This window comes from Vitis vinifera, chromosome 18, assembly GCF_030704535.1.
Source record: "Vitis vinifera cultivar Pinot Noir 40024 chromosome 18, ASM3070453v1".
Classification (NCBI taxonomy): domain Eukaryota; kingdom Viridiplantae; phylum Streptophyta; class Magnoliopsida; order Vitales; family Vitaceae; genus Vitis; species Vitis vinifera.
The window spans coordinates 25,370,208-25,383,764 of record NC_081822.1 but is presented as its reverse complement, the minus strand read 5'-3'; the positions used below and the strand labels follow the sequence as shown (position 1 = coordinate 25,383,764).

At 35.5% G+C, this 13,557-nt stretch overlaps 1 protein-coding gene across 1 annotated transcript; it reads left to right on the top strand.

The window, feature by feature from the left end:
* The first annotated feature begins 903 nt into the window (after positions 1–903).
* LOC100246633 (sulfotransferase 16-like) lies at positions 904–2,116 on the top strand. The gene has a single exon (XM_002268631.4). The coding sequence runs from the start codon at positions 943–945 to the stop codon at positions 1,930–1,932; it is 990 nt and encodes a 329-aa protein (XP_002268667.1). The 5' UTR covers positions 904–942; the 3' UTR covers positions 1,933–2,116.
* The last annotated feature ends 11,441 nt before the right edge of the window (positions 2,117–13,557 follow it).

The window sequence follows — 13,557 nt, the reverse complement described above, 5'->3', positions numbered from 1 at the left end:
TTGCCTCTTTAAAATGCGGTTTTAAAATTTGAATAGAGATATTTATTTATTTTATTGGAGTTAGATTTGGATGGCTAAATGAACTGACCTAACTCAATAAATAATTATTTATTGGGATTGGGGTTGGGCTTGAGTGTCCCAATGGATTGATCCAACCTAATAAATAAAAATAGGAGATAAGTTTTTGAAAGCTTTAAAACTACTCAAAAATTGTTATAAAAAAAAAAGAAAGAAAAAACAGTGTGAATCTTGGATCACTTTCTTCCAATGAGAAAAAAAAAAAAAAAAAAAAATCTTCTTTTTAGGACAGTCTCTAGTTAAGTTTTTTTTTTTTTTTTTTTGTTTTTTCTGTGAAAATGAGGATCAAGGTTTTTATGTTGTAAAAATAGAATGATTCTTGTATTGTAGTTTCATTCACGGATTATGAAAAAAAAAATTATCAATGAAATGGTGAAATTGACATGTTCGGGCATTTTTAAAGGTAATAAGAAATATATAAGCGTTGCACGTGATATTGGTTTATGATAGTAAATTGCGGAGGATGGTTGCATATCACAATTTTATTTTATTTTATTTTTAATCATGGAGCGCATTTTGGCCCAAAACTGCCCATGACTACCGGGTGGCTGGTAGTGGATCATTGTCATGCACCAACTCCCACGGTAGCAGGTAGTGTATCTTTGGATGGACATGCACTTGTATAGATTTTTTTATGATTTATAATATTGCATTAATGTTCATGAATGAACATTGCAATCATCATGTAGATTTGATTTGATTTTTTGGGAGGTTTTTTATTTGGAATAATAATCAAACAAGAAATTGGATAACTTTAGAAAATGAACATATGATTTGGAGTTACTCTATAAGAATGGAACCTGTTTCTAACCTTTTAACACACAAATTTGGAAACCTAAGCCTATAGATTGTTTCTTTCCTATAATGAAATCCTACTTTCCTTCTGAAAGCAGCGCTGGCTTTTCCCTTCCTACCAAATACAAAGAGAAAATCTCAACTCTTCCCAAACATCATGGCTGGAGAGTTAATGCAGATTTTTACCACTACCAAGGATTCTGGTGCTATTCCTTCTTCCTAGAAGGAATCATGAAATCTCAACAACACTTCCAGGCCCAATCTGGTGACATAATCCTGAGCAGTGCTCCTAAAACCGGCACCACATGGCTTAAGGCTCTAACCTTTGCCATTGTGACTCGACACCATTTTGATGACTCCACCAATCCTTTACTCACAACTGTGCCCCACGAATGTGTTCCCTTGTTGGAAGTGGATGCTGTAGAGGACGCCTTCCACCGGAGCCCAAAACTTCCTCTGCTGGCTACACACTTGCCATACACTAGCTTGCCAAATTCCATAATGTCTTCACATTGTAAAATTGTATACATCTGCAGAGAGCCCAAGGATGCATTTATCTCCCTGTGGCACTTTATCTGCAAGTTGGCACCTCAAGAAGAGGAACACGTTCCTCTAGAAGCGGCTCTCGACATGTTCTGTAAAGGAATATCACAATATGGCCCATACTGGGACCATGTTCTAGGGTATTGGAAGGCAAGCCTGGAATGTCCTGAGAGAGTACTGTTCCTGAAATATGAAGATCTGAAGAGTGACACCTTGCATTACATAAAGACATTGGCCGATTTCATGGGATGTCCTTTTTCCCTGGAGGAAGAGAGTGAAGGGGTGGTGCAGAAAATTATGAACTTGTGTAGTTTTGAGACTTTGAGCAATTTGAAGGTGAATAAGACTGGAATGCATCGTTCCACCACTCCATTGGCTACGAAAAATGATGTGTACTTCAGGAAAGGAAACGTGGGAGACTGGAAGAATCATCTGACGGATGAAATGGTACACCGTGTAGACCAGATAACTGAACAAAAATTTAGTGGCACTGGCTTGATGTTTCTGCAGCCATGAGTTCTCTGCACAACGACGTGGGTTAGTAACTTCCATGTCTTGAATCCTAGTTTGGAAGGAATGGGTATCACTCATTTGTTTTCATTCAATGGTGTTTTTTTCTCCTTTTGTAATTACCCTGTTGCATGTACTGCATGAAAGAATTAAGTGAAGGGAGTGAATCCTTTATTTTGTTTGGTAACTACAAAGGATTGAAATTTCCTACATTCCTTTGATACATCATTATCAAGGCAGCTCATCAAATATACATCGCCTGGAACTGAATGGAATAAATAATAGAAGGCACCTTCTATATATACTGAAAACTCACCTTCCCTGTCTAGTCTTCTTGTTGGAAAAGTAATTAAGACCCTTTATTTGAAGCAACAGGTATATGAGCCTTCTTGATTAGCCTTCTAATTATCTAAACATGAATCTGATTTTCCGTGTTCATATTTTGCTACAAGATTTTTTGGCATGAATATTATTTGATGAAAAAAACTCCTACTTTTCTTTGCATGGTAAAAAGATTAATGTTAGAGTTTGGTGACCCGAAAAGCTCGTGGTATGACATATGAGGTAAAACCATAATTATAAGATTTTTTGAAGGGTTTGTGGTGGTATGGAAAGTTTTTCACATAAATTTGTGTGTTTTTATTCTTTTTTTATTTTTTATTTTTTATTGTCTATCCTCATTATCGTGTAACACAATTAATTTAAGGATGAAACTTTTCATTCATGATAAAATGTTATATTTAGTCATATTGGTTAAAGAGTTCTCATAAGATTTGGGTGTAAATATTATATTCATAGTAAAAGATACATTTGATCACATTATCAATTTATAGTAAATAGTTTTTATAAAATTTTATCACAAATGTTTGTTTATGATTTAAAAGAAAAAAATCGCATTTATATGTAATAATTCTATTTATGACAAATAATTTTTATATAGACAATTTTAGCATTATTGTGGAGGTGACATGAATCCTATTTTAGATTTTAGCTTTAGTTTCTAATTTTCTATAAAATTAACATTTAAGAATTTTTTATGTAATTTGTTTTCCTTTCTCACATTTGTTTTTAAAAATAGTAAAAATTTTAAAATATATAAGAAGTTTGAGAGCAAATAAAAAAAGAAAAGAAAAGAAAAGAAAACTTATGATGGGCAAGTAATGCAATCATGGAGGAACAAAGTGGCATTCCATTTTTTATAGTAATTATTGCCAGATTCACACCAGTTTCATGGAGGTTCAGATTTCAAAAAATATTTTGGATTTTGTTTGGTTACTATTTTTTATGAGGGATAATTATGCTTTAGGGACATTTTAGGTTGAAAATTGCAGAAAATGGGTTAAACTTTGCATAATTCGTTTGAAAAGTGAGAGGAAGCTATGAAATTGCTCTCAAGGATATCAAACTAATTTTTCAGCCATAAATGCCCAAAATACCCTTAAGAGACTTTATTTTTATTTTTAAAGTGAGGTGGAGTCCCAAATTTGACATGGCATTCATACACGAGGAGCAACAAAACACAAAAAAAATCACCAAATGAAAAGCCCTGAAATCTTTCAAACTCCCAAATCCCGACTGACATCCATCTTTTGAAAATCCAACTGACATCCCTAAAATCTCTCATTAAATTGTTGTTTTTGGGAGCTTTGCTTTATGGGTTTCTAGATGCGGTCTCAAAAGTAGGTGAGATGTTATACTATTGTTTGGTTCAAGGGAAAATGGAAACATAAGGATTACGATTTTTTTATACTACCTTGAAAATGCCCCTTAAGTCTAGTGGGGACACTCAGGTGGGTGGGGGGAGGGGGATTGAATGGGTGTATTAAAAAATAAAATAAATATTTATATGTTATGCACAATTTTTATCTTGTGAGATATCGGGGTATGTCAATTCTTTTTGTTGTAAACTATTCAAACAAAATATCAAACAATAAGCAATGAGGCATAAGAGATTTTTACGTGGAAAATGGCCACACTAACTGTGAAGATAAAAAACCATAAGGTCTAAGACTACTAGTCTAAATTCACTATATGTGAGATCAAGTTACATAGATTTTCCTAGTCTTTCTCTCTAAGAGACTCTTTTTGAAATCTCTTTTATCTCTAAATGATCTCTAACCCTTGAGGGGTTGTAATAAGGTAGGTATAGGCAACTAGCCTAGAGTTTTGGTTTTCAAAGAGTTTTAAACTGAATTTGTGTGAAAAAATCTCGGTAGCACTAGCATGATCGCTCCAGCCAACTAACCCATTGCTTGAGCTCCTCGGGTAGTTGAGCGATAAGGAGTGCTTGAGTGGTCCTAAGCGCTTGAGCGCTTCAGGCTGCTTGAATGATCTTCCCCTTTAAAAAAATATTATTTTTAAATCATTTTAAGTTCAAAAGCAAAACCGATTCTCTTTATACCTCATAAGAGCCTAACATGCCATATGTCAAACCTTTCTAAACATACCTATGACTTTTTGATTGGACAAACAACAACTCTAGATCTTCAATGGAGAGTAAGTGACTATTTAAAGGGACTTTTATGACCAAACATTACAAGGAACAAAATTGCTAACATACTAACAAGATTAAATGTCCTAACATAGCTATTTTAGGTTTTTGGGTGACCGAGAAACTGGTACTATTGTTTGGTTTCTGAGAAAGGTTGGGAAATTTTTTAGATTTTTCATCATTTCTAGTTGGTTGTTTTTCAGTCTTTGGGAGGTATTGAGAACATAGACCCCGGGCTCTATTTTCCTCCATTTTTTCTTTATTTTTTCTCAACTACCAAATTTCAAGTCTACTTCCTTATAGGTCATTTTTTGAGGAAAAATTTTCTAGGCTTTTTGAGCTTGGAAAGTGATCAACTATCTTTGACGACTTTCAAAACGGTTTGAGAATCTAGTGTTTGGGCATATACATTTGGTGAGGAGTTTTCTGTTTTTGAAAATGGGTTGTGAACCATTGTAGCTTTCTTGTATTATTTCATAGTTGAAATGGTGAAAATATTCAATTAATACCACAATGTAGTACTAAAAACAAATAGTCTGAAACTATGCCCTAAGGCTCTAGGTACATGTGATACATAAAAACACCTAGTTGGAATGTGAACAACTTCAAGAGAATGACATTATGATTTGGTGTACTAGTGTAGTCTAAATGGACCATATCATTTTGCATGGATTGGTATCTATCATTAGAAATGTCAATAGAATATAAAGGTGTTATTTTTTTTTTTTTTAAGATTTATTGTTGAGGGTATGTTAGAGTTTACATCTTTGCTACTTGTTCTCATATTTGTTCAATCTTGTAATCTATTTATGAACCATCTTGGGTATTATCAATGCAATTTGGTTAATTCCATTGTTGTTTCTTATTTCATAGCTTGGTACAATAGACCAAAGATGTTTAGGTTAGATTCTTTTATTGAGTGGTTGCATGACATCTACTGCTAAACGAAAACCAGTAATCTGTGACATAGAATTGTACGAGTAGAATGTGATCCTCTATATTTACTTTTGTTTTTATTTATTACATCCACATTGAAGGAGTTTGATTTCCTGTCAAAAAAATTGAAAAGAAAAGAAAAGGTGTTTCTTTTGATAGCATGTGGGAAAAATAAATTAGGAAGAAAAAAATTAAATAAAAGATAAATTTAAGAAAAATAGAATGGAATAAGTTTAGGAGGGTCACTATTTGTAATGCACTGTTGGTATGTTATACAAATCAAGTATCTATTGATTTTGATGAAAAATCCATCAATTGATAAGCAATAATCTTGACATTATGAGGACTCTACTAAACAATTAGATGTGCAGAGAAATTTTGTTTTGTGTTTAGTATTCCACATTGTTTATGGAATATTCCACATTGTGTTATTGGATTCAATGTCTAGGTGAACAAAGAAAGTAATGTCAGTTGCATACCAAAAGCTATTACGCCTTATTTGAACGAACTATTATGTATTTGGCATACGTCATTTTCCCCCTTAATGATGGTAAATTTCTCCATAATTTACTCCATCAATGGTTATAGGCCAATGTTATCCTAACCTTTATTGCACACCATCAACATGAGATGAACACTGATTTATCAAAATGCACTTGTGTCAAGCCAGAGGTTCCATATCACGACGACAAGTGTGCTGGGGATGTATTTGTTTTTTTAGTGATAGTTTTAAAATGGATGTTAATATATATAATTTAGTTCCCTTAAAATTAAATTAATTGGTGTGTATGATTTTATGTTTTTAGTAATGATTGTAGCGTCTTTGTCATGATGTTCATGGAGGCATGGTCGGGGGGAGCATTCACTCGAAGCCTACGTGTGGTAAGTGTTTTATTTTTGTATAATAAGGCAAGGAAGTTACATTTACCAATTTTGATGAATACAAATAAGTTTAACCATTGAAATGCATTTGGACCATACAGGAAAAAATGAAACAAAATCAGTCGAAGTTACTAGGTGAGTTAATGCTAGGAGACATGAATGAAGGTTTGCACAAGTTTCTTATAAGTGAATGAAAATTGGACATGTTGAGGAAGAGAAGAGATGTAAATTAGGGAAAATGATGTAAATTAAATGATAAAGTCAACCCATGTTATTCCATATTTTGGGCTAGGTAACAAATTTTGATGTAATTTTAATTTGTTTTTTCGGTTATTGCTTAGAATCCATTGATGAACTCCTTAGAAGCAAGAGTGATAAAATACACCAAAAAAAGTGGAGATTTGCCTGTAGATGTCCCAACTCTTTAATGGTCACAAACTTGTTAATCTTATTGACAGCCTAACATAGTTGATTTTGTATTCTGGACCAAGAGGAAAACAAAGCCATTTTTTTTTCTTTGTTATATGTTGCTATGGACCCGCATTTCTCACGTGCGCCCCCACTCAATCGACGAGACTCGCTTTTATTTTTGGTGAAAATTTAGTTTTGGAAAAGTCGGAGTCGCCACTTATTTTATTTTTATTTTAAAGGGAAAATAAAATAAGAAAGAAAAGCCTAAAAAAAAGTGACTCCACAGTTTTGGAAAAAGCATGTCTTTGAAAAACTCGAGTTTGGGTCCGGGGATCATGTTACCTATTGGGAAAGTACCTCTAAGAGGTAGCACCCCTCTAAGCCCTAAAGAGGTCTCTACTGACTAATTTGAGGGGAACGTGACAATCAATCGGTTGGTTGAGGGTACCTAGGTAGACTAATGTAATTTCCAATAAATAACATGCTAAACAAGAAAACCAATTACAAGTCAAAAAGAAAATTTAGGGTGTGTACCTGGATTGCTTCTCAAGCGCTATCATAAAACATCAAAGTCAGAAAGTGTTATCATAAAATATAGCATACAACATGTGTTTTATCCAAGCAAATCAAACATACATCTAAGCATCTAAGGATCATATCAAGCATAAATAAGGCTCATAACAACATGCATGTTCATGGAATTCTGAAAAGTAAGTGATAGAGAGCGTATCTAGATAGATGCATAATTTATAAGATTCCTCAAAAAAGGCTAGAGTGGTTAGGGCAAGTATATATCAAATAACATTTTTATTATGTCTAATATACAGTGCCAAAGCCAAAATTAAGCTAAGATAAATCAAATGACTTCGAAAATAATAACAATTTCAAGTAAAGTATAAAACCATCAACATGCAGTTAGAAAATGAATCATCACAAAACAATTTCTAAAAAAAAAAGGCTTAGAGTGGAATTTAATTATGAAAAATTTCAAGAAATGACTCCTACACATCTAGATCAATATACCAAAAGCCAAGCACTCATTCAAAGGACAGATTGCAGGAAAAGACACCTAAAGGTTCTACAAAGTCTAGATTAGATAAGAAAAAGTGACATGCATAAACAATTTTTTTTAAAAATAATAAATGATCACATAAATTCATACAAAAAATCACATACATCTTTCAAGGGTCTATATCACAAAAAAAATAAAAAAAATAAATTCAGGGTTGGGTAATACTCAAAAGTATTTTTAAAATGCTCTAACTAATCAGATGTCTAGAATCCAATATGCATAGTAGGTACAAATTTGAAAAATTATATCTTCCTCAAAAGGGCATAGTTTTTAATATTTTATATATCTAAGATCAATTTCAAGAATCCTAAAATTGAGAAAAAATAAAAATTTGTCTTGCATTTTATGTTTTTAAAAAGATCTCGAGTGTCCAGAACTGGGTGAAAACAGATCCCCCCTAAAGACTCGTTTATATCTTCTATTCCAAAATGACTTTCTAAATCAAACGAAACTTTAAATTCAATTTAAAGAAGTGAAGAAAGTCATAAAAGTTTTGGAAAATTTTTAAAATATTCTAAAGTTGCTGAAACGAATTTTAAATCTAGAAAGTCAGTGGTTGAGTGAAAATTGGCAGCAAGGAAAAAAAGTTTTTGAAAATTTTTGCACCACTAGAATTGTCCTCCCAAAATGGCTACGCTGCTGAGTTAGGAAAATGTTCTCCACAAGGTATAAAATTCAGATTTACAAAATCAACACTAAACTCACGATGGACAACTGGAATTTTGATGTTATCAGAGAATTGAAGAGGAATTTTAATGGTCCCATGAAGTGACCTGTGCTATTGAATGCTCAGTTTGTTCAACTCTGATAGAACTTTGATGGTCCACCAGAATCTATATCATCTTCATATGTAGACCGTGCATCTTCTCAAAGTGGCGGCCTTTCCTTTCCAATGGTGGTTCTCCCTTTTGAAGGTGGCGCGTGTGCTCCAAGTGTGGTGGAAAGTGGCAGCCCACTTGGGAGAGAATTTGTGGCTGCTTGTGGAGAATATTAGAAGAGTAGGAAACAAAGAAAACCCAAACCCAAGAATTCCACATCTGGCCAGCTGTGTGTGCTGCTCTCCTGCCCTCTTTCCAATCCTTAATTCTGTCCGTTGGGGCCCCACAGAATTACCTACCAAAAATTTATGAATCTGCTCCCGAAAATCTCCAGAAAACGTCACCAAAATCTGAACTTGTGTTGACTTTCTTTCATCAATAGAAAAATGGTGCCTTGCTAGTGAATTTATTTTGATTTTTATGATGCAAGTGGTCCCATGTTCTCAAAGAAATATCACACCCCCCACCCCCCCAGGATCTCCAGCTGAACTGGTGTTTTCTTTTGATTCAGTGCACCCCCCCAAAATCAGAATATGGTGGCACATTGTTGCAGATAACTGTGATGCCTCCCCAACTGGTGTGCTCTCCTTGAATAGGATCTCGTTTGTGTGTGAATCTGGTTGTCCTCCATTGATGTGCCTTGAAGATACAGTTTGTCAAGTTTGGTCCAGTTCCTAATTAAATAAGGTATTTTCCCGGATAAATTATTCCCATGGCCAAGGACACTATTGGCTTGGCTCTTGTTTATGTACCTACTGTCAATGGTCAACCAACCACGCCCACTTGTTCTTGAATCATAGCCATTAATTCCAAATCCAGAACCTGTCCGGAATGCATTCCCATACTGGTCGTACATCCTATTGTTTGCGTACATGCAGCTCATGAATCCAGAAGCCTGTCCCAAGCTAGATGTCGGCCTTGCATGCATCAATTGCAGAATAGGGTGAAAATCCATTTAGGAATCTCTTGAATACAAAACCCTTAATCAGATATAGACCCTCAGAGTCCAACCCTGCACCATAGATCGATATCAAAACCCGTTCCCAATAATCCTTCCCCAATGCGTGCTCTAAGTGTATCAAGAATGGTGCGGTTGGTTGATGGTTCCCTTCCCAAAGACGTTAATTTCTCTATAAAAAAAAATAAAAAAAATCCACCTTTCATTCGTGAATCCACCCTCCAACCTTCCTTCAATGATCTCCTCCAGAACGTTGGAGATCTCCTCCTCTCATCTCTCCTCCTTTGACCCCAAACCAGCTTGTTGTATTCTCCCCCACTTGCACTCAATCTCCCACGTATTCTCCCTAAACCAGCCTGTTGTTTGCTCCCCTCCTTGCTTAGTCAATCCCCGGTTCCTCTAATCAGTCTTGTTGACTCCACCAACATGGAAAAAACCCCTCACCAGTCCGAAGAGAGCCCGCAATCTTCTGTGTCAGTCCAGCATAATCAAAATGAACCTAGCCTTCATTCTATCCTTATGCACACCGAATATCTTCTTTTCACCTGTCAAAACCAGCTTTGGTAAGTTTCTTGAACACAACCTTCCCTAAAACATTTCTATCTCCTCTTTCTTCATTTTTTTCATATCCGTCTTGGGCTGAATGTTCTTTCAAATCACGGTTGAACCTCTCTTCCAAAGAACCATGCAATAATAATAATAAAAAACAAAGTCATCCAATTATAAAAATAAAAATAAAAATAAATAAATAAATAAATAAATAAAAGATTAATTATATGCATGCACAAGATAACCAAAATATTATTTCATGATAAAGAAGCATAACATTAGTATCATATAATTTCCTAAAAAAATAAAAGAACAAATAAATAAATAATCTAGAACCTACTTAAAACAAAAATTAAACAAATAGAATTCCAGAAGACAAACCTTAGTGCACTAAGCTTAAAGAACTATCCAAGGGATCTTAAGTGGGCCTAAGGTGGTGCTTAATGGGCCAAGTGCATCTAAACATGCCTAGGGTGCCTAAGTGAGCCTAAGGTGGTGCCTAATAGGCCATGTGTGCCTAAATGGACCTAGGGTGCCTAAATGGGCCTAGGGTGCAAGTGAACCTAAGTCTAAATTAGGTATTCCAAGAGTCACAATGAGGTTAGATAAATCCTTCAACCAAAGTCCCCAAGGTGGTTCAGAAAAGATAGGCTACACGAGTAGTAATAGGCCACCAGGGAATTGTCGTAAAGTACCGAACAAATACCTAATAGGACATGTGCTAGGAGGACAAAATGAAGGGTCTACAATTGCTCTTATTATCATTCACCTTTATTTATTTATATTATTTATTATTAATCTCAGAAGTCCATGAAAGCAAATATATCAAATTCCTACCAAATTCCTATCAAATTGCTTCACAAAGGATGCCCATGTACAACCCTTGTATAGTTAGGTGATTACTACTCAAAAAGTGCTATTTGATAGCTTGTAATTAACTCTTTTAAACACTTTTGAGTAGTAGTTATTGTCTTTTAACCCAATTAACATGTTAAGGACCCTTGCAATCATTTCTAATCAAATTGTGTAAGTTTTGGTGTTTTTGTTAGTAATTTGATCACCAAAACAATCCAAGAATGAGGGAGAATTGTATATAGTTCATGGCAAAGCAATGAAGAGCTCAAATTCATGAAGAACCAAGCTTTGGAGCTCCATAGCCCTTTGCCAAAGTCGTTCAAAGTATGCAAGGAGAGAAGCATGGAGAAGAGGAAAAACAGAGTGAAGAAAACAGAGGACAAGCAGCTACAGTCTTCATGCGCACTTTTGGAGCACTTCCCGAAGTCCATTTTCTACATTCTATATACCATTTCAAAGCTCAGGAAGTCAAGAATCCAATGCTTCAAACGGTACGCGATTCGGAGTTGAAACGAAGGAGTTACAGCCATTGCAAGCAGATCACTCCAAAGTGTTGCGAAATCAGCCTTTTGTTGCGAGAATTTCGCAGCCTTTTTGTACAGTGCTATGGAATTCCTCCTGAAGCCACCCGATACATGCCGCAAGCTAGAACGCTGAGAACCTCAAGGTGGAAGCCAACTTAGCAGCCCTGCGAGTTCAGCTTGTTGATGCGAAAATATTTCGCAGCCCTCTTGAGTGTCTGCGAAATCTCGCAGACACCATTTTCTCCTGCGAAATGGTCCTTAGTGCTTCCCGATATTTTTGCACCGACTCTTTTGGATATTTTTCTTCAGATATTTTTGTATAAATTTCCATTCTTCTCCTTGTAAGCCACCAACCACAAGATTTCTTAGCTAGGAAGGTTGGAAAAACTCCTCTATATATATTCCCTTGCATCCACTGTAAAAGAGGGAGGAGGACCATATATGTAATCCAATATATAGAATCAAGGAACAGAGCACTTGCTCTGTTTTTCATATATATTCTTGTCTTCTCTTTCATTTTCATTTTCTAGCCAACCAAACTCTGAGGATTTTTCCTCAGAGGATGAGAGGCTAAGCTTTTTGTCTCTTGGAGCTAAGGTAGCCGGGTAAGTTTCCACATGCATAATTTGGATGTTTTGTTGTTTTAGTTTTTAATGAAGAGAAAGTGTAACCCGTTAGTGATTTCTATGTTTTTAGTTAACTTAAAACACCTTAGAGTCACCTGGGCCAACACTTGGTAAGGCAAGTGATTTCCAACCATGGAAATGCACTAGTTTACCCCTTGCGAGCCTTTGGGAGGTGACTTGAAGGTAGGATTTTCTAGAATAGCCAACACTTGGTAAGCTTTTGGACTCCAAGGAGACATCCATTAGTTATCTCTTGCGAGCTTTTGAAGGGAAGTCCAAGGTTAAAGATCATCTTGAATGGTAAGTGCTCGTGAGAGGCATGAACCATTGCAAGTTGCATCAGTGAGAGGGATTTAGTGTTTGAACCCATTAATGGGAAGCATTTGTACATCACCGGTTAGAGAATTAACTATATGTTAATTCTCTAATGCGAGGAAAAGAAACAAGTGACCGGAACTCCCCCTTTTTGCATGAGGAACCTGAGCCTAGTGATCTAAACTCCAAGAAACATCTTTCTTTGTAAGTAAAATCAGTTACTATTTTTGGTTAGTTTAAAACCGAACTTTTTCCATTTAAACAAGTTTATGTTTTCTTTTAAAGCTAACCTTGAAATGAAAAGACACCAATTCATCTTTGAATTAATATCAATTGTGAAGTGAAAACCCATCCCAGTGAACGATCCTAGAGCCACTATGCTATAGTAGCTTTGTCTTTGCTACCCTAGTATATGGTGTAATAGGTTATAAATTTTGTTGATTACTCCCTCAATCAAGGAGCACCAGCTGGACACGAATCAGCTGAGACACCAATTGGGCACGAATCAAATGGCGCCGTTGCCGGGGATCGAACCTCGAATCAAATGGTGCCATTGCCACTGCCGCTACTAGGGACGAATCAAATGGCGCCGTTGCCGGGGATAGTGCCACTTTACAATGATATCACCTTTCTAGAATACTTGTGATCTTCATCACAAGTTTGGTGACTTTTCTTTTCCTTTTACTAACTCTTTTTATTTCTTTATTGTTCATATTTTAGTATACCTTTTATTTAGTTTTTAGTTTACCTTAATTTTTTTTTTCTTTGAATTATTTTTCTTTTGTTTTCTTTTGTGTTCTCTGTTTTTAATTCACAATTTGCTAGTTGTGCATCCCATATTGAATACCATAGCAGAGGAAGCCATGAACTTCATGAGTTATGTGGCTGAAGTCTCAAGAGGATGGGATGAACCAAATGCTCGAGATATGGGAAGAATGACGTCTCAACCTAAAGCTAAGGGTGAGATGTATATTTTGAATGATGGTATGAACATGAAGGCAGAGATTGCAGCTATGGAAAGGAGATTGGATAAGCTAGAAATGAACCAGATGCAAGAAGTGCAAGCCATCTCTCAGACACCATTGCAAGCTATGCCTTGTGCCATTTGTCTATCTTATGAGCACTTGGTGGATGAGTGTCCTACCATTCCAGCCGAGAGGGAAATGTTTGGTGATTGCAACACCTACAATTCCA